At 32.9% G+C, this 22,838-nt stretch overlaps 1 protein-coding gene and 2 pseudogenes across 1 annotated transcript; 1 reads left to right on the forward strand and 2 right to left on the reverse strand.

Moving 5' to 3' along the window:
• The window catches only part of LOC125841166 (vacuolar-processing enzyme-like), a 26,934-nt pseudogene extending 12,811 nt beyond the window's left edge, over positions 1–14,123 (forward strand).
• Positions 414–1,171, reverse strand: LOC125841177 (uncharacterized; annotated as a pseudogene).
• A 417-nt stretch (positions 14,124–14,540) lies between the features above and the next one.
• LOC125841160 (vacuolar-processing enzyme-like) lies at positions 14,541–20,777 on the reverse strand. The gene is made up of 9 exons (XM_049520225.1): positions 20,513–20,777; positions 18,076–18,240; positions 17,850–18,006; positions 17,007–17,092; positions 16,710–16,909; positions 16,148–16,196; positions 15,667–15,873; positions 15,157–15,363; positions 14,541–14,985 (listed from the first exon to the last, which is right to left on the reverse strand). Exons 1-9 carry the CDS (start codon positions 20,705–20,707, stop codon positions 14,803–14,805), a joined length of 1,449 nt encoding a protein of 482 aa, XP_049376182.1. The 5' UTR covers positions 20,708–20,777; the 3' UTR covers positions 14,541–14,802.
• Positions 20,778–22,838: the final 2,061 nt, after the last annotated feature.

A 22,838-nucleotide genomic window follows, 5' to 3' on the forward strand; every position in this document is an offset into this window, starting at 1 on the left:
AAGTTGTTGGACGAAAGCAAAACAGTAAAAAAAGATTGAGATTTTGTCCAATATATGACCTATCTATTGCAACAAATAGGTAAGCTGTTGGACGAAAGCAAAACAGCAAAAAAAAGATTTAGATTTTGTCCAATATATGACCTATTTGTTGCAACAAATAGGTCATCTGTTGAACCTAAATAAAACAACAACAAATGATAAAGTTTTCATCCAAATAAATGACACATCTATTGCAACAGATTAGTCATTTGTTGGGCAAAATCAAAACAGTAGCAAACTCTTATGTTTTCTTCCAACAGATGACCCATCTATTGCAATAGATGATTATAGATGAGTCATATATTGGAAGAACTAAATGAAAGCAAAACAGATAATCAGTTAATTTAAATAAATATTATTCTATAGAAGACTTACTATATCATGAGGAGGATCGAAGAGATCAACAGAATTTATTTTTGGGTTGTTCTTGGCAGACAACCACCTCAGAATCCTTGGCTGAGAAATTTCTTTCGAGTAATCATTGAATTGCTTCCTGAGGTAAGGTATTGCTTCAAATGCCCAAGCCTAAAAATATAAAGATGATGAAAGTAAACATTTAAATTAATTATTCAATAACACAGATAAATAAAATACTAAAATTAGAGGTGAAGTTTACCATGAAAGCCCAAGGAAAGCCATATAAATTGGTTGTCTTCGGTGATAACTTTGACATCAAATACTCGATAGTCAAGAAATAACTATTATTACCCCATGGGTAATTGTTGAATGCATCCAAATCTTGAGCAAGCACAAACAAACTAAGATCTATGACATTGTTGATGTCTTTAGCCTATAAAATGGCATGCACAAACCAAACTAAGCACAATCGCTCTTTGTGCTTCTTCAAAACCTTTTTGCTTTGGAGATCTTCTATCAAATCTTTGGCTTTATAACTAGGTCCAATAATAGCCAACAACTCATTTTCATTATTTAGTTTCTCTTTGCCTTTGTTGGTTTTGGTGTTGACTGTCTTGACTGGCTTTTTACCTTTCTTGCCAACCTTGACTGATTTAGATATCTTTTTTTCTCTTGGCTTTCTTAAGCGTGCAACTTTAGGAAGAGGTTCAGAAGGAGGATGACATCTCAGTCCAGTCACTATGGCAAATTCTTTCATGCCAAAACAAATTGGCATGCCACAGTAGTTTATCCAAATCTCATCCATTTTCTTGTTCTTATTCTCCAAAGCATCATCATCATCTCCCTTATACTTGATCCTGCGCTTGAGAAAATCATACACCATGCTCATTTGAAAACGTGCATTGTTAGCCTCCGGCAGATCAAGAAAGTATCCAAAACAGCTAGACTTAAAGAAATCCTCCAACTTTTCATTCATCAATATCGTTCTAAAAGCATCAAATTTGGCACCCATGGCTGATTTTACAACAAAATCACCTGTCAAATTTGTAGGGTCATCTATAGGCATCTCTACCTAAAACTTGTCAATATTAAAAATTTTGACAACATCTTCATCTCCTTCCTCACTTTCAGTATCATCTCCTTCATCACTTTCATTTTCATCTCCATCCTCTTCATCTCCTTTCTCACTTTCAGTATCATCTCCTTCATCACTTTCATTTTCATCTCCATCCTCTTCATCTCCTTCCTCACTTTCTTTTTCACCTTCCTCCTTATTTTCTTTATCATTTTCAGTTTCTTCATCATCTCCATCTTCATCATTTATTTCCTTTTCTTCTTTATTTTTATTTTTATCTACCTCCTCTACAATTTTCATATTTTCATTTTGTTTTTGTACAACACGTTCTTTCAATGGTGTTTGTACTTTAGCTACTTTACTTGATTTATCAGAGACTGATTCACTTGTTTTTCTTTTGGAAGCCATTTTTCTACAAATAGAAAAAATGAAAAAATTTACAATCAATTGTACATCATTAAAAAAAGATAACAATAAATTTAATAAATTCAATATAATATAATATTCTATAGATAATCCACTTGTTGCAACAAATAACCTATCTGTTGTAACAAATAGGTCATCTATTGCAACAGGGGAGGCCCTAATGTAGTTAATTTCAAAAGATAAATATAAGACCAACTTTTTACCAGAACTAGGACATTTCATATACTTATATTGTCTAGGCATTACAAGGTTTAACAAAAAAGTGCATGTTGAATTCTTTACCTACTTCAGCAATAAAAGCAAACTAGCATCTCTTCAATTAAAACCTTGTTTAGAGCAAGAAGACTAACTCCCAAAACTTGCACTTTTTTTCTTTTTTTTCTAATAGTGATGTTTAGATCAACTTGCATGCATTTCAACAAAGTATTCATTACTAAGTTCAATTACTTTGCCTGATTTGTCTATACAAATGAAGCATGACATCAAGCTTGCTAATTTATCCAACAAGAGGAAGACACAAAGTAGTAGCCCTTAGTTACACAATCAGGTAAATAGTTATGGGAAGCAAAGTTATGATTTTGTATCATATTAGTATAAATTAAGCCAAAAATAACATTTGCAATAAAAGATCAGAAATGAATAGAACAAAAATAATCAATCTTTATCATCCCAAAAGCAAAATACAACAAAAACAAATGTAAGATTAAGAAAAGAGGAATGAACAAGAAAGCATGGACACCCTTTCTTTCTTTCCTTTCTTGAGTGTTCTAACCTCCACCTTCCACCCATCAGAAACCCAATTGAGCAAACCCCTTTTCTTCCCCATCTCACCTAAATTATCAACTAACCCCACTAATCCTCTCCAAGTATCCCAAAAAACAAATAAAAATCAAATCTTGCCAAAAACTGTCCTAAAGCATAGGGTGGGGTTAGTCGATTTGCTCTTCCTAGAACAATCAGTTGGTCCACTTCCTAAAGCATAAACAAGCAAAAACTTCATTGTCTCAACATGAATCGCACAAAACCTAGGCAGCTCTTGAGGGAAGAGTATATACAAATTGTAAAGCTATTAAAAAAGAAACAACCTAAAAAGCCCTAATTTTTTTCAAAAAAATAAAGCTTTACCTGCAAATTGTTGTTCCTTTGGATGGTTAGAATAGAAGAATCGAAAGTTCAAAGTACGGCCGTCGGAAGTTGAAAGTTGCCGGAGAAATTGATTGTTCCAATCAAAGCAATTTTTAATTTTTGGGAAGTATGAAATCTTTCTGCAGTAGAGTGAAGAGAAACGTGAGATTTGATAGAGGGGAAGGGAGTGGAAAATTTGTTTATTTAGTAGGAGGATTGTTTTGTATTTTTAAAAAGATTATAAGTTTTGAAAATGTTAATTGAGTCCACAATTAACTTAAGTTAGTGTTTAAGTATGTTTGACCTTTTGTTGGTCAATATAGTCACCAATAACTAATTCAAAACTTAAAGGATACCTTTCCTTCAATTTTCTCTAGTGACATGGTTAGGCAATTGGAATATTAAGTTAATTATACTCATTGCAATCGAAGCTTGATTTGTGATTCTTTGAAACTGATTAGGATATGCACAATTGTTTTCTTGTTTTTATTATTATCAGCAATGCCTAGTGGAGAATCGATTTACGCACATAAACTATTTAAAGTGTTGAAAAAGAAGCATGATTCAGGGACGTATGACAGACTGGAAACTTGCTTGCTTTAGTTTTTTCAGGCTTTTTTTCCCATTGCGCGAATGTTTGATCAGTGAAATTTAATCTGTATTTTATGTTGGATGATGTTCAGGTGTTCTACCTAGAAGCCTGTGAGTCTGGAAGCATGTATGATGGTCTTCTCCCTAAAAGATTTAATGTATATGCCATGACTGCATCGAAAACTGATGAAGACAGTGATGGCACATACTGTGGCGAGGGTACTCCTGATTTTCCCTGCTTGGGTCAGTGTCCCTCTCGCGAGTTTAAGGGTGTTTGCTTGGGAGACTTGTACAGTGTTGCCTGGATGGAAGATAGGTATAAACAATTCTATAACCTCTGTTCTCGTAGTCCACATTGTTAGGAAGGAGTATGTCAAGTATAGACTCTTGTATTTTGTTTCTATATTTCACACTTGGAAATGACGTATTATGTCAAACTAATTATTGTTTGCACCTATGAACAGTGATGTACAAGATCGAAAAACTAACAGCTTGCATGGGCAGTGTAGTCGAGTAAGAGTTTATATTGTTATGGACAAATATTACATATGCTTTAAGCAATTTGTTTGGGCAATACCTATGCTTTCTTTTATTCCATTTTAATGGAAGATTTATGATTTCGATTTGTCGCTTAGGTTGCAAAAAGAACTGCAGCCAACATAACACATGGTGACTATGGCACTCATGTCACACAATAAGGTGATACAGTGGTGAGTTTTGATTCTCTTGCCACGTATATGGGTGAAAATTTCAAAAATCACAGTCATGACTCTGTGGATGCCAAGTCATTCTCGACATCATCATCAAGGATTGTGGATCAGCGCAGTACTGAACTTTTCTATTTGTTCACCAAAGTATGTTTCCCGATGAGAAATATGAAGCTCGTGTGAAACTAAATGAAGTTATGTCACAGAGAAGTCAAGTGGACAACAATGTAAAACATCTAGGGGAGCTTTTTTTTGGTGTTGAAAAAGGTAATGAGGTATTACATAGCGTTCAACCTGCTGGACAGCCACTTGTTGACAACTGGGATTGCCTTGAGTCCTATGTAAGTATTTAACTTGGCAAAAAACACAATATTTTTTTTTGTGGTATTTCAGTTCATTTTGTCGTGTTTTTGTTCTTTTGATGAGAATATGACTACTCAATTCCTGATAATAGGTGAAGATATTTGAGGCACATTGTGGAAGATTAACAGTGTATGGAAGGAAACATGTACGTGGCATCGCACTAGCATGTTCAAGTTAGTAGAGGGTACTCTTGGCAGTAGGCAAATAGAATATTTTTCCAGTTTGTGTAATTGCTGCAAAATTTTCTTATAATTGATTGCTACATTCAGAAAATGCTGCTTAGAAGCAGATCTTTGCCCAGTATCTCTATACTAAAGCTTTACTTTCTCAATATCAATGCATTTTGACCTTTTTATGCATTTGCCGAGTCTTGTCTTGCTCGATTTTATCTGTTTTTTTTTTTGGGAAAATAATGAAGCTTTAAGAAACTACTACATGCATTAGTACATCCCACCAACTCATCAATCAGGCGGCATGTAGAATTTCTCTGAGTTATGTACATAATGCTAGTGAAGGTATACAATCATAATTTTGTTGGTGTATTTGGTACGAAGGAAATATTTCCCTAAAAAGATGAAAAAACATATCATGTCCCGAATGAATGACAAAGATTTACATTCTCATAAATATTATAAAGTATATAATAGGATATAATATTTCATTAAAATAAGAAACTATCAATTCATAGAATTAATTTATATATACACATAGTGAAATATATTATTTTTTATTACATTCGTGCATAGTTTTATTAGTTAAAATTAAGTAATATTGGTGCAATTGATTTTAGGGAATCTTAGTAGCTTATATGTTTGACTATATGAACTTCAAATTTCGAAGTTGGATTATCATTTTGCCTCTATACTAAATCAAAATATAATTAAATAGTAAATTTAATTTAATAGTCATATTTTATTTATATAAATGTAGAATTAGAAGTCCAACACTTCAATTTCTTAATTATATCCTTATAAATGCAAATGTTATTCACTTATAAAAAACATTTTCTTCTTACTCAAAAAAAGTCTGAAGAAATTGAAGAGTTGCAATGAACTCAACTCATATTATAGACCAAATTCATTTAGATAGTGAAAAGTCTATAGAGTCGGATCAGACTCCAATATAAGTTCATAAAAAGGTACTTAAGAACTACTCCATAAATTCTATGAATTATTCTGATAATGTTATTGTCTTTTCCACTGTTTTTATTTAGCTCCCAGAAGACTTTATTTTTTTCTTAAATTTTCATCATTTTCTGTTATTTTGTTTTAAATAAATTAGCTAAATACATCCTTCAAGCTTTTGGATATATAGCCATTCACTATACTCTTAAAATCAAACTGTCATACTTAAATTATATAAGTATGTATAACGCACTCCTTGAGTCTCTTCAACTTTTCCATATTTGTTGTATTATATCGACCATATTAAATTATATAAATGCTCTTAAATTGGCAAAAGGTTTTGTGTAGAAATAAAGGAATAGTTAGTTGACAACGGTGTATAGAGTAGTTAGTTAAGAAGGTTGTTATTAAGTTTCCAATTAGAAGTTGACAAGTGGTAAGTTAGTTAGTAACTAACTTTGTAAATGCATTGTATATAAGTGGATCCATTATTGAAAGGTTCAGTTCAGAAGTGTGAATAATAAAAAATCTCATCACAACACAATTGCTCTCTATTAGTTTCTTCTTTTTCTTCTACAAAGCTCGTCAATGGTGGCCTGAGTGCAGATTTTATCATTATGGGATTTCAAGGCAGGAATTAATTCAACAAGTCAATAACAGTAATGCTCAAATTTGAAGTAAGAATTATAGAACACTCTTAAGTGATTATAATTAGCCCTATCGCCACTCTATCACATCACTGTATGATTTTTCCTTGTAAGAACACTCTTAAGGGTATCTATGTTAGTATTTGAAACTTTAGAGAAAAGATAAAGTTCAAAAGCTAAGTTTTTTTTATCATTCATATTTGCATATTAGATAAGGCTTAGACACGTATGGCAATAGAAGCTTTTCAAAAGTTAGTAGAGACCATACCTATCCAATCACTATTGACTTTCTTACAAAATATATTCCATAAAACAAGGACTATATTTCCTTTAAAAACTAAACATAATATTTAAAAAGGAACCATTAAACAAAAGACTATCTAGAAATATATCATTTTCTAACACTCCTCCTTGAGATTTTTCTTGTTCATGATGTCTGCAATCTGTTGATCTAAGCTGCAATGAACAAGCTTAACTTCGTCATCCTTCTCTGCTTGCCTGATAACATGAAACTTCACATTTATATCTTGCTACGACCATGTTGCACTAGATTTTTGGCCATAGATATTGTTGACTTATTGTCAACCTTAATGACAGTAGCTTCAATGTCATTTTGCTCCAGATCACATAGAATATTTCTTACCTATAGAGCCTGATTAGTTGCACCAACTGCGATGATGTATTCTGCTTCTGCAGAAAATTGAGCTACCACTTCTTGAACCTAATGCTCTGATACTAAGTTTGTCACGCCCCTGGGCTACCTCCTTGACGTAACACGGGATCTAGGATCACGAGTGACCCCAAGCTAACCTTGTGTTTGGCATATATCAAGCATACTGAGAATATTGAATAAGACATGTACTTTGCGGAAGCTAAAACAATGGATAACTGAAAGTGGGAAAAAAACTCAACTAGTCTGAATGTATAAAACATACTAAGAGTTTAGTGATAAATGAAACAATCACTTAACAACTCTAGTTGAATCTACTACTATGTCTGAAAAGCCTCTAACTGAGTTGAGTTGCTAGGACATGCCCCCCAGCTAACTCTAACAAAACTGAAAATTGAAAATTAAAAACTGAAAGCAAAGACTAAAATGAAAGCATGTCTATTGTCCTCAGAATATGAGGACTCACCACTGAAGCTACTGAATGTGGATCAAGAATCGAGCTAAGTGTGATCAGGATGCTGAGTACCTGAACCTACATCATGAAAGGATGTAGCGCAGAGCATGCGTCAGTACTTGAAATGTACTGAGCATTCAGGATATAGATACTAAGCTAAACAAATATATATGAGCTAAACAAAGCATAACTGAGCAATGATATAATGTGAGTAAGAATATAAATACTGAAACATAACTAAAAAACTAAACTGAATGCAATGACCAAATACTAAACATGAATATAACATGTTGAACTGTATACTAATATAAATGTTGAAAACCTGTCAATGCAAGGAGAATCTAACTATGAGAGCTACTATTAATCGACATAAACCACATGAGTTAAACGTGGAGTCCGGTGTATACGCCCCGTCGAGAGGACCCAAAATACCTTGCCAGGGGTACAAAGGGACTTATAATCCTATGGGGCCACGTAGTTCTGGACTATGTGGGTACGTTGAACTCTAGTCCAACTCGGTGCTAACTCTACTCCCAATTGAATATGTATATGACTGAAATGTAACTGAAATACTGAATAGCTCAAAATATTGGCATGCTAAATGAGAATGCAACGTGTATATACTGATAATATGACATTCGAAATCTGAAGAATGATTATCTGTTTAACTGACCTAGCAAGTGTAATTCATGAACTAAGGGAATCTGCACAAACTAGGGTTCTGAGTTTTATACAAGGAATTAAATAACGTTTCCAAGAAAAACATGATATTTAGACTATGGATTATATAGTAGCTGAAATCAAAATGAATTCCCAAGATTTAAAACCCCTAGGTCTAAACAAGCTATGTAGAATCAAGGAACTGACTGAACTATAGGGACCTAGTGGAAAGCAACCCACTAGTGAAATCCCACATACCTGGTGACAAAATCTATGGAGAAATCCTTTGGATTACGGGGCTAAAACTTGAAGAACATTAATGTTTGTTCTTGAAAGAAACTGACGCCTTTTTCGCTTCTTTTCATTCTAATTTGGATGATATTTGGAGAATGAGGGTTATGGGTATGTCTGACTAGGTTATTAGGCTTATTCTGAGTAAAACGACGTAGTTTAATGCCCCAATACGTAGGGAATAAACTAAAATGACCCTGACTTAAAAGCTGACGAAGGTCATCCATAGAGGGACCGACGGACCGTCGTTTAGACTACCAACCGTTGACTAGGGTTGTGGTTTGTGGTCTTCCCGATAGAGATTCACTAAAATGAGCATAAATTTTTAATTCGAGATTGGATTTTAGCAAACTCGGTGGCGTTGGAAAGATGCTTCAGTTATCTTTAATTTGATAGGTCATGAACCACCTAGTTCATTTTGTGCTAAAAGATATGACCGTTTGAAGTTGACCCAACAACCATTTTCCTCTAAATAACTGCTGACCCTCACCTACGGTCCGTAGGTCCAACCATGGACTGTATTGGTTGACCGTGGGTGGGGTCAGAGACCATAATTTTTGGATCCCATCAATGGAACCCACCTACGATCTGTGGGTCGATCAACGAACCGTGGTTCACGGTTGTAGGTGTCACATTTTGATCCTGAATTTTCCCTAAGTCTGGTACTGAACCACGGGACCCCACCTACGGTCCGTGGTCTGACATACGATCCGTCGGTGGCTTTCGTGGTTCTGGCACCAGGTCTTGAAAAACTGCATTTTTTTAATTTTCTCGAATACGAGGTGTTATAAGTGTGAACTAGTTCAAGTTTTTTAGTTGCCCTCCGGGTATCATTTTTAGGAAATGCTTTCTTGTGCACTTTTCCCGTCTGACAGGACTCACAAACTTCTTTAGACAGTGAATTTTCAGGTAAATCATTAGTCAAGCCTTTCTCATACATAGACTTTAAAGTAGCATAGTTAAAATGACCATATATTTTGCGTCACAACCATGACTCATCCGTACTTGCAAAGCTTGCACTATCAAACTTTCCATCTAAAGGAAAAATTATATCCATCATGTTTACTTTAGCAATCAAACTATCTTCATAGTCCATGATCAAACAATGTTTTCCCATTAAAAAAATAAGGAATATCCTTTAAACATCATTTGAGTCACACTTAACAAGTTACATGATAAACAAGGAACATACAACACATCATGTATAAATTTTGTACCTTGTGTAATCTGAAAGAGAATTGAATCATTCCATGTGCATCGACTACTTCATCATTTTTCATCCTAACTTTAGCTTTGAATGACTTGTCAAGTGTGTGAAACAAGAGCTCATATGACTTGACTCATACATCCATTATCTGTTAAGCATAAGGATTTGTTGGCTCTGTTTTCTACATGAGAAGCCATAAACAAGCTTTATTCTTCATTTTCAAACTTCTCAACAAATTTTGCTTTTTGCACATAGTGTTATCGTGGTTGATTCTGCTTGATCCTGTAATTTTTCTCAATATGACCCATCTTTCTACATAATCTACACTGAATCAATGGATTTCCTTTGAACCAACAATATTTTTCTTGATGATTGGTTCTTTTACAATTGCTGCAAGGTGGAAACTTCCCTTTCTTTGAGATTCCTTCCATGGTTTTTTCTTTGCTACTTTATCTCCTACCATCCTTCTATTGTCTTTCACAGGCTTCTTTCCTTTATGTTGTGCCTGAAATGCCACTTTTATTATTTCTTTATCTCTTATACTTGATCTTTGTTCTTGGGCTTGCAACTTGCTGATCAGTTCTGTCACAGATAAAGTCTTCAAATCACAAGATTCTTCTATGCTGAAATCTTGGACTCGAACCTTGCTGGTAAGCTTATCATCATCTTCTCCACCACCTTTGAATCTAGAAAGGTTTCACCAAACATCCTTATTTTGTAAGTTTCGTAGAATACTCTTTCATTGTATCTCTTTCTTCCATCCTTAACATCTCAAATTCTCTTTTGAGAGTTAAAAGTTTGGCAATCTTCACTCTGTCACTTCCGTCAAACTCTTCTTTTAGCTTCTCCTATGCTTCTTTAGGTGTTTCACAAGACATTATTCTTATGAAAATCACATCTGAAAGTGCTGAATGAGGACATGTGAGATTCTTTGATTTCCTTGACTTCACATCTTGATAAATCTTCATTTGTGTAGCTGTTGGATTTGGTCCAAAGGGAGGAGGAAGATGAGATAAGCCTTCATCTTTAGCACCCATATGTGATAATTTTCTCCTATAAACATGGGAGGACTTGCACCCAAGAAGCTAGTGAATGTCATGTTACTGCTGCTCAACTCACTCACCTTAGAAGAATCGAAGAAAAAACTTATTTCTTTGTCTTCACAAATCCCTTAAGAAAAAGGGCTCTTGATACCATTGTTAGTATTTGAAACTTCAGAGAAAAGATAAGGTTCAGCAACAAAATTTTTTTATCATTCATCTTTGCATATTGCATAAGGCTTACACACTAGCAATAGAAGCTTTTCAAAAGTTGGTAGAGACCATACTTATTCAATCACTTTTGACTTTCTTACAAAACATATTTCATAAAACAAGGACTATCTTTCCTTTATAAACTGAACATACTATTTAAAAAGGAACCATTAAACAAAAGACTACCTAGAAATATCTCATTTTCTAACAATCTACACGTACAATTATGATTTATATATATATAATATATATATATAAATTAATTTTCATATGTCGATTGTTATTATGTTTTCATTATAACTAGTAATTATTTTGTTTTATCTTTGCAGGTGTATACCATGGAATTGACAATGATTTACTAGCAATCCTAATGAAGACATAGGTTAAGCTATTTTTTGTAAAAGCTCAACAAAATACTACTTTCATACGACGATAACTATTGAATATGTATTCAATGGTAAAAAAAAATTGTATAAGAAAACATTATATAATTTGTTGACTGTGTACAACTGCTAACTATAGTGTTAGTGACCAAAGTAATAGAATACAGTGCTAAAGAAATTTTTCTATCTCTCTTCAAAATTAAAGGTAACATTTCAACTTCACTTGATAGTAACTTTCAATGTGATGTACTTTGCAACAAAAATGCATAACGGTTGTACTATTCATCATTTGAGCATGTATCCTTCCTTTTCAATTTTTGTACAATTCATTACAATAATTGAAATATTAATTCTAATGTCTTCAAAAATTTAAACTAATTAGAATCGAATACACATGCAATGCACGTGTCCAATACTTTTTTTTTTAGTTAAGCTCCCCATATCTGATTCCTTTATTTGTATCCGCCTACTCCATTTAGTGGACAAAAAACGTACAAAGCAATGAGATGACATGACAAAAATTTTGAAGTTGAATTCAAAAGTGTTTGATCATAAATTTTGAAGTTAAATTTTTTAAAAAAAAAATGAGTTTTTGAAATTGTGTTTGCACATGTATTTTACTTGAAATATTTTGAAGTTTTGTGAGTGAAAAATCACAAAAGACTAGGGAAGTTGAAAACATTAAAGATCAGAAAATATCTTATCAGATTGGTCAAATAATTATTTAAAGATATGGCCAAATAAATATTTAAAGATAATTCCTCAAAAGGTATGAGCAATAAATATTTAAAGAAAAATTCTCATAATCTATAACCAAATGCTAGTGCAATAAATAATTGTCAAGTTCTTGACATATTTTCTATAAATTTGTCATACACCAAGCTCAATATTCTCATCCTAGTTGATTGGTTTCTTTGTTAAATTCAAACATAATGATATCTAGGTATAATATTGTTGGTGTATTTTTCCTTGTTTTGGTCTCAATTTTGTTAATATTGAAGGTCGTAATATCTCTCAATTCTTAACCCAAAAAACACAAGGAACTAAATGGGTTGTGCTAGTTGCTGGCTCCAACGGCTGGCATAATTATAGGCACAGGTTAGCATTTAAATTATTATTTATATATTCAATTCTTGCAAACATTAACTAATAATCTTGATGATAGTTAGACGACACTATATATTCAATTCTCGTGAGTACATTTCTATTTTTTAAAAAAATTAAAAAAATATAGCACTACTATATATAATTTCGAGAGGGGGCATGGATTCATGTGAACCCGGTGACCCTCTCAAGCATACGCCCCTGCCTCTTGATAAAATAATAATCCTGGAATAAATTATCCGAGATAAAACAGTTAAAATGATTTTATACATCACTTTTCATATTTTTTACACTTACGGAGGGTATATATTTGTAAACAATATTAGCGCATAACTCTAACCAACTATACCAAATGAAACGCTTATTTGATTGTACAATTTCAGCAAATGTATGTCACGCTTATCAATTGTTGAAGGCTGGTGGTTTTAAAGATGAGAACATCATTGTATTCATGTACGATGACATTGCTCACCATAGAGAAAACCCCTTGCCTGGTGTCATCCTCAATAGCCCAGATGACCATGATGTTTACAAAGGTTTGTTCTTTCTGTGTTCAATTTTTTGGAAATTCTTAAAGATTATTAGAGTGTCTGTTAGCTTATGAGGGGTTTTCTTTTTGTTGAGACAGAGGGAGTAGTTATTATCTCAGAATGTCATTTTGTTTGTTGAAAAAAGTTGGAATCAAGAAAGATATGTGATTTTCTGACATAATAAGTATTAGTTAAGTGAGTGTGTGTGAAATAAGATACCATTTTGGAACTGTGACAATGTCGCATTCTAATGAGAAATTCCAAATGTCAATTGAATTTTATACATTTGGTTATAGTATATATGGATAATCAGATATTCTGTGGTTGTAGTTGTGAATGTGTATAAGTAATTCATGTTAGGAACCATGGCCGATTAGGATACGCATGATTGTTTTCGTGTTTTTATTGTTATCAGCAATGCCAAGTGGAAAATCGGTTTATGCACGCACATGAACTAGTAAACCGCGTGTTGAAAAAGATATAGTGGTGAGTTTTGATTCTCTTGCCACTTATATGGTCCGAAAACCACAGTCATGACTCTGTGGATGCTAAGCTGTGATTCTTGAAATCATCGTCAAGGAATGTGGATCAGCGCAGTGCTGAACTTTTCTATTTGTTCACCAAAGTACGTATGTTTTCTACCTCTTTTTGATGGAGAATTCATCTTCCTATACATGATTTCAGTTAATGTTTGCGCGCAGCACCAAAATGCTCCTATTAGAAATATAAAGCTCATGTGAAACTAGATGAAGTCAAGTGGACAACAATGTAAAACATCCAGGGGAGCTTCTTTTTGGAGTTGAAAAAAGGTAATGAGGTACTACACTGCTGGACAGCCACTTGTTGACAACTGGGATTACCTCAAGTCCTATGTAAGTATTTTACTTCGCCAAAAAAACAATGTTTTCTGTGGTAATTCAGTTCAATTTTCATGTTTTATTCTTTGATGAGAATATGACTACTCAATTCCTGATAATAGGTGAAGATATTTGAGGCACAATGTGGAAGATTAACAGCTTATGGAAGGAAACATGTATGTGGTATCGCCAACATCTGCAATGCTGGGATTACGAGTGAGAAGATGGCTGCTATGTCTGCACAAGCATGTTCAACTTAGTAGAGGGTACTCTTGGCACTTGGCAAATACTATGTTTTGCCAGTTTGTGTTATGGCTGCAAAATTCTCTTTTAGTTGATAACTACATTCAAAAAAAAAAGGCTGTTTAGAAGTAGATCCTTCCCCGGTATTCATGGACTAAAGCTTTAAGTTCTCCATAATAATGCCTTTTTAACTTTTTTATGCATTTAACAAGTCTTGTTCAGTTCAATTTTGTCTGGTTTTTTTGGTTGAGAATGATGAAGCTTTTAGCAGCTACTACATGCATAAGTAGATCCCACCAACTCAGTAAGCATGTAGAACTTCTCCGAATTATCATACACAATTTTAGCCCTTCTTATTTGAACAATTTTGAATATGATTTGCGTTCTCACCACTCCAAAGTTTCTATATGCAAAAAGAAGTATGGGGAGAAATATAGATGAAAGAAAGTTTGTTCAGGTAGAACTTTTGCATAGTAAAGATTTATTTACAATGATCACCAACTATAACAATATTTACAATAAGAAATGTTCATCTAGTACATTTCCACTCAATACTGATGTGCTTCTAAGCTGTATTTACAAGGAAGCAATTACACTAGCAAACAATTTTACAATCACCATATCAATCTTCATATTTGATAATTATGAATAATTTTGCTAGCATCTAGGCGTTGCATATTTCGCATTACATGCCAATCATGCACTAAAACCCCTCTGGAGGGAACTCCAAGTATTGGATGGAACACTGGGACAAGCTTGTGCTGATGCCTCCACCATCTGCTCCATCTTAATTCCAGCGTTGCATATGTTAGCAACAGAGCGCATATGTTTCATTCCATACTGAGATAACGATCCACAATGTGTTTCAAATGTTCTTACCTGTACAACACAGGAATTGCCGATGAATATAACTGCCATGAAACCATTCAAACTAACAATATATCCAATACCCAACTATCTGTGCCTCATACCCCCATACAAGAATAAATTTGTTTCCTACTCAAAAGAAAATTCAAAAGATATTGATGAAAATGGGGTTGGTGTACTTACATAGGATTTAAGGCAGTCCCAATCGTCAACAAGCGGCTGACCAGCAGGGCGGACACTAGTCAGCACCTCTGGACCTTTTTTAATTCCAAACAGAAGCTTACCGACAAGGGCTATGCTGTTGTCTAAGTGCATTCTATGTGATATTGCTTCATTTAACTGTTTCTGAGCCTCAGTTTTCCTAACAGAGCCTTCAGGAGCCTTGTGGAACTGCCAGTTTAGACAAACAGAACAATAAGTCAGAAAGATATCACATGGTGAAGAACATCAGATACAAAATCACACTCAATATACATCCCTCAACTTCAGTTATCAACTAAATTACTCATTGGCACCTAATGGTGCAAACGTATATTACTTTCATTCGTCCTTGGCATACTAACTTGTATCCCAAATGTGCTTCAAAAATCAAAACCTTTATTTCCTTCCATTTTATATGTCTAGGTAAATTACTTCTTTCGTCCTTGGGATACTAACTTGTATCATAAAAACACATATAAACTTGGAGCACACCTTGTACCAGAAATGCACAAGATCTGCATCACGCTGGTTGACAGCCTTTGATACTCGCATGGAATTGTCATCCATAAAAGTATAATTATCGTTTGCAGGATCGGTACCCATATATAAGAATAGAGCATCCTTGCTGAGATGTACATCACCATATTGCATGACATGTGAACCATAGGCAGGATTCCCACTGGCAGTTCTCTCTTTGACCTGCATAACCAGGCATTAGAGACACAATTCTCAAATGGCATCATAAAAAAGAAGTGCATTTCAGAAATAACGCCCATAGATTATTCGCAGTAGTAGCTAAATAAATATAAAATGGAATCTACTTCCTCCCTTTACCCTTTCTCCCACTTTGCACAACTAAGAGATATTGGCTTCACTTTCTAAGTTCTTTTTCCTACTATTACTTTTTACTTTTCTACTGAGTCGTCAATTCTATAATAGATTATCCCATTTCTTCATGTCCATAAGCTCTTACCAGGTGATATTGCTGCTTCAAAGTTTCAGTCCGCAGGTTGTGTCTTTCACTGCTCAGATGCAAAGAACAGAGTCAACAAAAAATTATGCTGCTGAAATTAATAAAATAATTTCATAAGCAGATTTATACTATGCCTTAATCTCAACTGGTTAAGTGGCATATTTAATAATTGCATAATGAAAAAAGTTGAACGTAAAGGAATAACAAATGGAAAGAAATCCTCATATAACAAGCCACAGTTCGCATTGGCAACTCACCAACTCTCAAGCATTAACTTGAGAATTATATGATCTCTGGTGTAGAATCACAGAATGTATTCAAAGATACTTATTGGACTCGATGAACTAAAGTTTTTCAAACATAGTTGTCTGCTGATACAGACGTTGTTTAGACATTGAGAATATCTTCAATTTCGATTGCCGTGATATTTATAAGACTGGCAAACATAGACAACCAAGAAGCCAACACATTAGATAAACTTCATAGTCAAAATTCATCATGAACTCATATTTCTTATAGTTTTTCACATGGCATTTATGTAACGCAGAAAAACCACATGTACCTGTCCTCCATCCAGGAAATGCTATACAAGTCTCCCAGGCAGGTGCCATATTCGATAGGAGGACTAGGGTACTCCCCTGGGCAATAGGTTCCCCAGCTGCTCTCATCAGCATTTGATGCTGTTGTGGCATAGATGCTTAAACCTTCGGGAAGAAGACCCTCAAACATACTTCCAGACTCACAAGCTTCAAGGTAAAATACCTGTAAAGAGACAACAAGAAAAAACTCAGAGAATGGAAAAGTACTCAAACAACCTATAGCAGCACAAGTCTGCAGGAAATATTAAAGCTCAGCTCACCAAGCTTTTATATGTTCCGGAAGCATGCTTCTTCTTCAGAGCATCAATCAGATCATTGGCATAGAGGTAAGGATCGGTAGGCATCCCTAGAAAACATGACACTGTGATTAGTATATGAAGTGAAGGAAATATTCTTCATGCAATTTAAAAAGACCAATCAAATGCAAAATATAATTGACAACAGCAAGCCTACAACACTTTGATCCAACAAAACATGTCCTGTCTCATTCATCCCCAAAAGAACCAACTCACTCATGATCCATACAAATGATAGAACTTCACATACAACAGTGATTACTCAAAACAGAAGATGCTTCATAAGAGACATAATAAAACCACTAAAATGAGACACAGATTCTGAATTAACTTAGCTAGTGATTTCTTGTTGAGCATAGCAGCCTATATCATATTCAAAAAACTAAAACACGTTATTGTTAATTAGGAAGGCATATTAATCTTGGGAATATAGTTTAACAGGTAAAACGAATAGGTTCCACTCGAGAAAGGTATATGCTTGTAGATAATCATTGTGAATCTTTGAAAAATAATATGTCTATGATAAAATCAAGAAACTACTAATTGCCCTCTAGTAAAAGTCAAGTGCCCTTTTTTTTCAATACCAATAGGAGTTTCCCAAACATTTACTGTGGTTTGAAGAACGGTTGCATATTCAATAGATAACAGTTAGATGCATAACCAATTTACGTCCTGTTTGTCTAAAAGAACAAGAACCAGCAGACATCATTTGTCTAGCACTATAAAAACAAGCATTTCTAGATATGGGAAAGGATCAAAGATTTTCATGAAACAATCAGTATTAAGAAGTACAAAGAAGCTACTCACCAATCACTCCAGCACCTCCATGATCACTATAAAAGATGAAGATATGATCATTTGGACCACTATCTACCACCTTTCCACTGCCTCCAGTAAGTGCAGTTTTGTTCCCAAGGAGAGCAGCAAGAAAGTTGTTAACAGTAACATCATCCCCCGTGTAATCCTGCCTCAAGAGACAATATCAGAAACAGTTATTACTAGGTAGATGTAAAATTTACGGAAATAAACTTACCTTAGGTACTCCTTTGTAAACATCCTCACCATGAGGGCTATTAATGATAACTCCTTGCCTTGGGTTCTCTTCATTGTTTGCAATGTCATCGTACATGAACACAACAATGTTCTCATCTTTGAGACCACCCTTCTTCAACAGTTGATATGCGTGGCATATATCAGCCTGAGTCAAGGATAGCAGGACATATTATCAATCTATAAGTAACCATGTGGATTCCCATAATCAAGAGAAGTTTTTTATTTTCTAGACATCTCGAATTCAATTTATCAAAACAACGAAAAGGAATGGTCCATACATATGTAACCAACTAGTTAGAATTAACACTTAGCCAGTATTTGCAGGAGTACTTTAGTACGGTTAGATATTAGTATGTCTAGCAAGGTCATACAAGTAAAAGACCTTGCTACTCAGAAACAAGAAAAAGGCCCCTTAATTACACCACAGAATAGTATTATATCAAGGGAAAAGGGTCTGATATACCCCTCAACTTTGTCATTTCGAGTTGATATGCCTCTCGTTATAAAAGTGGCTCATATATACCTTTACCGTTATACAAAAGGCTCACATATACCCCTATCGTTACAAAATGAGCTCACATATATCCTTCATTTAACGGAAGTAAAAAGAATAGTTTTAAATTTATATTTTTACCTTTTAATTTTTTTTAAAAATCATTTAGGGGTATATATGATTCTTATAGCAAAGTTCAAGGTATATTTTAATCTTTTTCGTACATAAATTATTTTTGACTTCTTTGATTATCATTATTTGAGTTTCTTATTCTTATTTTATTTTTTTCTTTCATTCCTTAGTGTAAAGAAAAAAATTGAACTATTTTTGTGTGGCTATATTATAATTTAAAACTATTTTTCTGTCTATATTGTAATTTAATTTTTGTATTTGAAGAAAAAATTTGGTCATCTATAATAAGTTTTACAAAATATTAGGGAAACATAAATAAATTTGACCATCAAAATAATAAATTTAAATTAGTCATTAAAACAAAAAAAAAAGTCAAAAAAAAGTTTTAAAAAAAAAATGTTTGAGGAGGATTAAATATACCCATATGGGATTATATTTTTTTTTAAAAAAAATTAAACTAAAATTAATTTTTTTCATTTCCCTTAGAGGAAAAAGATATATGTGAGCCATTTGTAAATAAGTAGGGGTATATATGAGCCAATTTATATCAGCTTTAAATGACAAAGTTAAGGGGTATATCAGACTCTTTTCCCTTATATCAACTAACACCAGTGGCAGGGTACCCCACACCAGCTTTCTTGAAAATGATCCTTACTAAAATGAGTATATTAAATCGACATAAATATGTACTCATGGATAATATACAGTTATACACTATCATGGTTAGCCCCACAATTAACACCCCTCACTAACATGTTATAATTAACCCAAATAAGGAAAAGGTTACACAACAGCAAAGTGATCCGCTGATGATAAATTAAGATTTAACGAGTTTGACTCTTATGAGTTATGACTGTCATCAATAGTGGCCTAGCTCTTACCACATCCAAACTAATATTCGGATGACACACATTTTCAGCTCTATCAAGTACTCTCTCTCTGTTATTAATTACTTGTCCATTTTTCCTTTTATAGTTATCCTTAATTATTTGTTCATTTTGATAAATTAAGAAAGAACAATTCTTTTTTACCTATTATATCCTCAATTAAATAATTAATTAGTCTGAAAAATGTAGAACTTTTCATCCACCTCATAATTAATAAGGGTAAAATGGTAAATTCATTATGTCATTAATTGTTTTCTTAATTGATGTGTCAATTCAAAAGTGGATAAATAATTAGGGACAGAGGGTGTACCATACAGTTAAGTCTCAAACTTTATACCCTCCAAAGTCCAGAAACAACAAATTAATTTTTACTCTAGTGTAATTTTTCAAAAGGTGATTCAATTAAACTCCTTCACAAAAGATGATTAAGTCCCTCTTGCGTTATATTAAACTTTTCTTGCTAGGTTCGACAAATCCATATTAAATATGGTTGTTCTTTCTTAAATAGAGGTCTCATGTTCGAGACGTTATATCAAAAAATCCTTTTGGCGGCTGGATTTTAAAATAGTCTCTTTCATTGAAAATAAAAAAGAATCCATATCAAACGACAAGATAGGGTGACATGTTGCGTGCACGTCAGCTTATCCATTATAAATATATATTATATTATAATACAGTAGCTCACAAAAGCATATACTAAACTTATTTCAAAAGTCAATGGAAGCCATAATAAATTATACTGTAGCTCCGTCCCCACTAATTTGACACTTGAACCACTCACCATAAGGTAAACAAAACATTAAACATATATTCAATCAATTTATACTATCCTCCATCAACCATCATCACAAACAAAAAAAGCTTCAAAAGTAAAATAAAAAATAGCAAATAAATTGTATAATCACCTGGTGACGGTAATTCCAATAACCGTTTGATCCGGCAAGCAAAATAGCCCATCTAGTACCGACGGAGTCGCTCTCATCGGCATCGAAGAATCTAGAACCTTCCGATGGAAGTTTTAAAAAATTACGGCTCTCGGAAACGGAGACGTTTAACGAGAGCGCAATCAGGAACAAAACTCCGGCGATGGAACGATTCATTATCCGAGCTCCGATAATAATACAATTAAAAATTAAAAATAGAAATAAAAGAAGAGTGTTTTATTATAGAAAAGGTTCAGTAATGAATATGTACATTTATAGAGTAAAAAAGAATATTCATGTGAGGTACGTGGACGGCTAAGATTCAATTTCACTTTTATTTTATTGATGAGACGATAGTGTAGTTGATGACTCCCATTAAGTGGACCAATGTTATTTTATATTCTTTTTAAAAAAAAAAAAATTGAAGTTTCTTACGTAGCTGCTGATACAGCCTCTTCTTTGTTATTTCTCTTTTCATTAATAACTTCTTAAAGTCTTTTTCATTTTTAGAATCTGGACGGTTTTGGGGATAAAAGGTTTTTTGTTCTTTTCGTGATTTGAAATGTTTAGCACTATCTCTTAAGAATTGGTTACCCTTTTTTGCACAATGGCGGTTAGGCAGTATTAGATAAAGTTGAATAAGTTGTGAAAATTATTAAAACGGTCTCAATGTTTTTTTATACAATTTTAACAAATATGCAAAAGTTCATTGCAATAATATAACATATTATCACAAAGCTATTTTTAAAAAATATATATTTGTTGATCGAAGTTTAGATTAATAAAAAATAAAACTAAACATGAATAGTAGCGTACTACTTTTTAATAAATTGAGCATGATTAATATCATTAGCAACTATATTATCATGTTCATATTATGTGAATATTTCATCACTCCTTTAAAGTTATCGCAAAAAAATAGATAGAATGAAATTGTGGGTTATTTTAGAAAATATAAATTTGTGAGTCAAATTTTGTATTCAAAAATTGTAGAATTATGATATGAAATTAATAAATCAGACTTTTTGAGAAATTTGAGATTTTATCTCATAATTTGAAATTATGAAATAAAATTACATATATATGATTTCAAATTATAAGATGAAATCGTTTATAAGGACATTAGCTCCCTTTATTTGTTTATTTATTTATGTTCAGGGGCGGAGCTACAGCCCGTGAAGGGTGATCAGCTGACCACCCTTCATCGGAAAATTAGATCGTACGCATAAATAATATACCGTGCGTTATTTCATTATATAAATAAATGCACACACTGAAGCACAGTGAAAGCTGATAGTCCAGCGGTAAGTGTGGTATTGAGTCTCCAACACCTGCCGCATGTTATAAGTTTATAACTAGTTCTTTATTCACCATCATTAAATACTATTTTTACAATGAAATTAATATTAAAAATGATACACATTCCAAAAATTTTATTGCTTTAAAAAATTATTCATAGAAAAAAATTTAATATTTCTTATAAAGATTAAATTGCTTTTCTGTCTATCTTTACTTGTCTAGTTAATAAAGATAGTTATTCAATTTTATTTGTTTAATTTAAAAATTTAAGAGATAATTTATTATATTGTGTTTATTTTATTGTTATTATTAAATACTATTTACTTCTCCATAATTAAACTGAATAATATAGTAAAATTATCATTCTATTTATTGTTTCTTAAGTGTGTCAAGTCAAACAAACAAACAAGTAAAGACGAATGAGAGAGTAGTAGTTAAAACTGTTTTATGTTGACTTTTCCTGATTATTTCTTATTTATACCATTAATAATAGTTTATATAAATGTTCATATGATTTAGTTAAATGATATGTAATTTAATTTCAAATCTAGGTGAACCCACTTATTATATATATATATATATATATATATTGTACACCCATTAGTTAAAAAAAAATCTTTAAATTTTGAACACTCCTGATAAATTTTCTGCTCCGCCACTATGTTGCGGCTAAGTGTAGTCAACCAAGTTGCAGGAGCTGATAAAATGTAAGAAACTTCTGCAAAGTGACATATACGTCATTTTCATACTTTTCATTATTGTAGTAGGAGTATCAATTTTATGAACTTTGATAAAAATAATAATAATAAATTCAAGAATCTTTACAAATAGTATTAATTTGTCTTTTGTGCAATCCTCATCCAATCTTACCTCCTTCCTCGAGAAAAAAAAAGAAATGGAATTAATATTTAATATAGCATTGGTTTCCAATATGAAATTGTTCATTAAAAATTAGGAAATTTTGAAAAAATATTTGTGTTATTTTAGTTATCTTTTCGCTTTTGTATGA

The sequence above is a fragment of the Solanum stenotomum genome, chromosome 10, assembly GCF_019186545.1.
Source record: "Solanum stenotomum isolate F172 chromosome 10, ASM1918654v1, whole genome shotgun sequence".
Taxonomy (NCBI): Eukaryota; Viridiplantae; Streptophyta; class Magnoliopsida; order Solanales; family Solanaceae; genus Solanum; species Solanum stenotomum.

What these genes read in the sequence shown, in the direction of transcription:
- LOC125841160 (XM_049520225.1), bottom strand. Translation starts at nt 20,707, where the DNA reads ATGAATCGTTCCATCGCCGGAGTTTTGTTCCTGATTGCGCTCTCGTTA. An exon ending in ATTGGAATTACCGTCACCAG is followed by an intron (nt 18,241 to 20,512) that starts GTGATTATACAA and finishes TCCTTGACTCAG; the next exon opens with GCTGATATATGCCACGCATA. An exon ending in TGAAGCAGCAATATCACCTG is followed by an intron (nt 15,874 to 16,147) that starts GTAAGAGCTTAT and finishes CTGGTTATGCAG; the next exon opens with GTCAAAGAGAGAACTGCCAG.